This window comes from Papilio polytes, unplaced genomic scaffold (assembly GCF_000836215.1).
Source record: "Papilio polytes unplaced genomic scaffold, Ppol_1.0 DF822733.1, whole genome shotgun sequence".
NCBI classification, from domain to species: Eukaryota; Metazoa; Arthropoda; class Insecta; order Lepidoptera; family Papilionidae; genus Papilio; species Papilio polytes.
In genome coordinates, this window is record NW_013526471.1 from 321,838 (window position 1) to 323,290 (window position 1,453).

A 1,453-nucleotide genomic window follows, 5' to 3' on the forward strand; every position below is an offset into this window, starting at 1 on the left:
GAGCCCGAGCCCGAGGAAGAGGAGGAGGAGGTCGTCGAGGAGGAAGAGGTCGAAGAGGAGGAGGAGGAGGAAGAGGAAGAGGAAGAAGAAGAGGAGGAATAAGTAGGTTTCATTAATGTTTAAAAACAAGATATATATTTCATATTACTTCTTTAGCACCCCAAAGTCTTTAACTCACAAAAATGACTGTTCGTTTGTTTTTTTTTACTTTAATGGAGATATTGATTTAAATGATTATCAATATTGTTGTCCGCAGGGCGATGGCGAGGTCGCGCTGGAGGGGCGAGGCCGCGGGCGCGGGCCGGCCGCGTCCGCAGTACTGTTTTGTAACCAATCCATTAACTTATTGCTACTATAAATTATTTTTATTATTTATACTGTTGAGTCAATCGTTACGGAGCAAACATTTACACACGAGACGCGTCAACAACATCTGTGACGTCGCAATAAACTAATTTATTTCATAAAATGTATTTTTCTTTCATTTTACCCAAACACATTTAAAATGTATAGACAAGGCATACTGAACAAAACTTTTTCACCGGTACTTTCTTTATATATCAGTGTCAAGTTTAGTGCCATCTCGTGTTCTTGTTTTGACATGTAAATTATTATTTACAAAATTGAAATAGGCTCCATCTTCTGTTATAGAACCAAACAAAGAAATATATTTTTCAGTGACATCTATTGGCAATCAGTTTAAATACAATAAATGGTTTTAAGGGTCTATCAATAGAGGGCGTTAGTGAAATTTGTAGTGTGAAATATTTTTCACATAATCATCACTTATTTAATTTTTTGCCAAAAGATGTCACTAAATAATTTTTAAATGGCTTATATTTTATTTTAAATAAAAGATAGAGCTTATTATAATTTTGTAAAATTTAACAATACAAGGACACAAGATGGCGTACTAAACTTGACAACTGAAACAGTACCTTTCAGTGAAAGTACTGGTGAAAAATTTCAATATTCATCGTCTATATATTTTAAATCCTCTAGATTTTAACCTTGAAAGAACGGTAAGCAGAGTTGGCAGTTATACGCTTGGCGTCTATAGTATTTTAACACAAGTCAATGTTTGAAATGTGTGCCAAACTAGAGGAGACAAGAATTAATTACATTGAATGACACCAACATTTATACCAATATCTATAAACCATAAAGAATTTGATTTATCAAACCATTTTAAGTAATTTTGTCATTTAATTATATATTTGGGACACACGTAGTAAATAAAAAAAAACAATAATTTCTAAGAAATATATTCAATTACTTAAATACAACTAAAATAACATAATTAACTTACATTAATTTTATGATAAAACTTGCCGTCTCTGTGCGCAGACATGCCACCACAATATTTTTAAATCCACAGTAGGAATGTACAAGAATTTCACATATATCAAGTTACCTAGTCCCCTCCCTATCTGACAGGTGTCAATGTCATTTA

The 1,453-nt window shown here is 32.8% G+C and overlaps 2 protein-coding genes across 2 annotated transcripts in view; one reads left to right on the forward strand and one right to left on the reverse strand.

The window, feature by feature from the left end:
* The window catches only part of LOC106105800 (troponin T), a gene marked incomplete in the record, with an annotated part of 7,502 nt that extends 7,031 nt beyond the window's left edge, over positions 1–471 (forward strand). The window contains 2 exon segments of the mRNA XM_013286248.1: positions 1–102; positions 257–471. Of these exon segments, the coding sequence (XP_013141702.1) occupies positions 1–102 (102 nt within the window).
* Positions 472–1,426: 955 nt separating this feature from the next.
* Positions 1,427–1,453, reverse strand: part of LOC106105643 (coatomer subunit beta) — a 4,096-nt gene continuing 4,069 nt past the window's right edge. The window contains exon 6 of the mRNA XM_013286067.1: positions 1,427–1,430. Coding sequence (XP_013141521.1) covers positions 1,427–1,430 — 4 coding nt within the window. The remainder of the gene's footprint in view (positions 1,431–1,453) is intronic.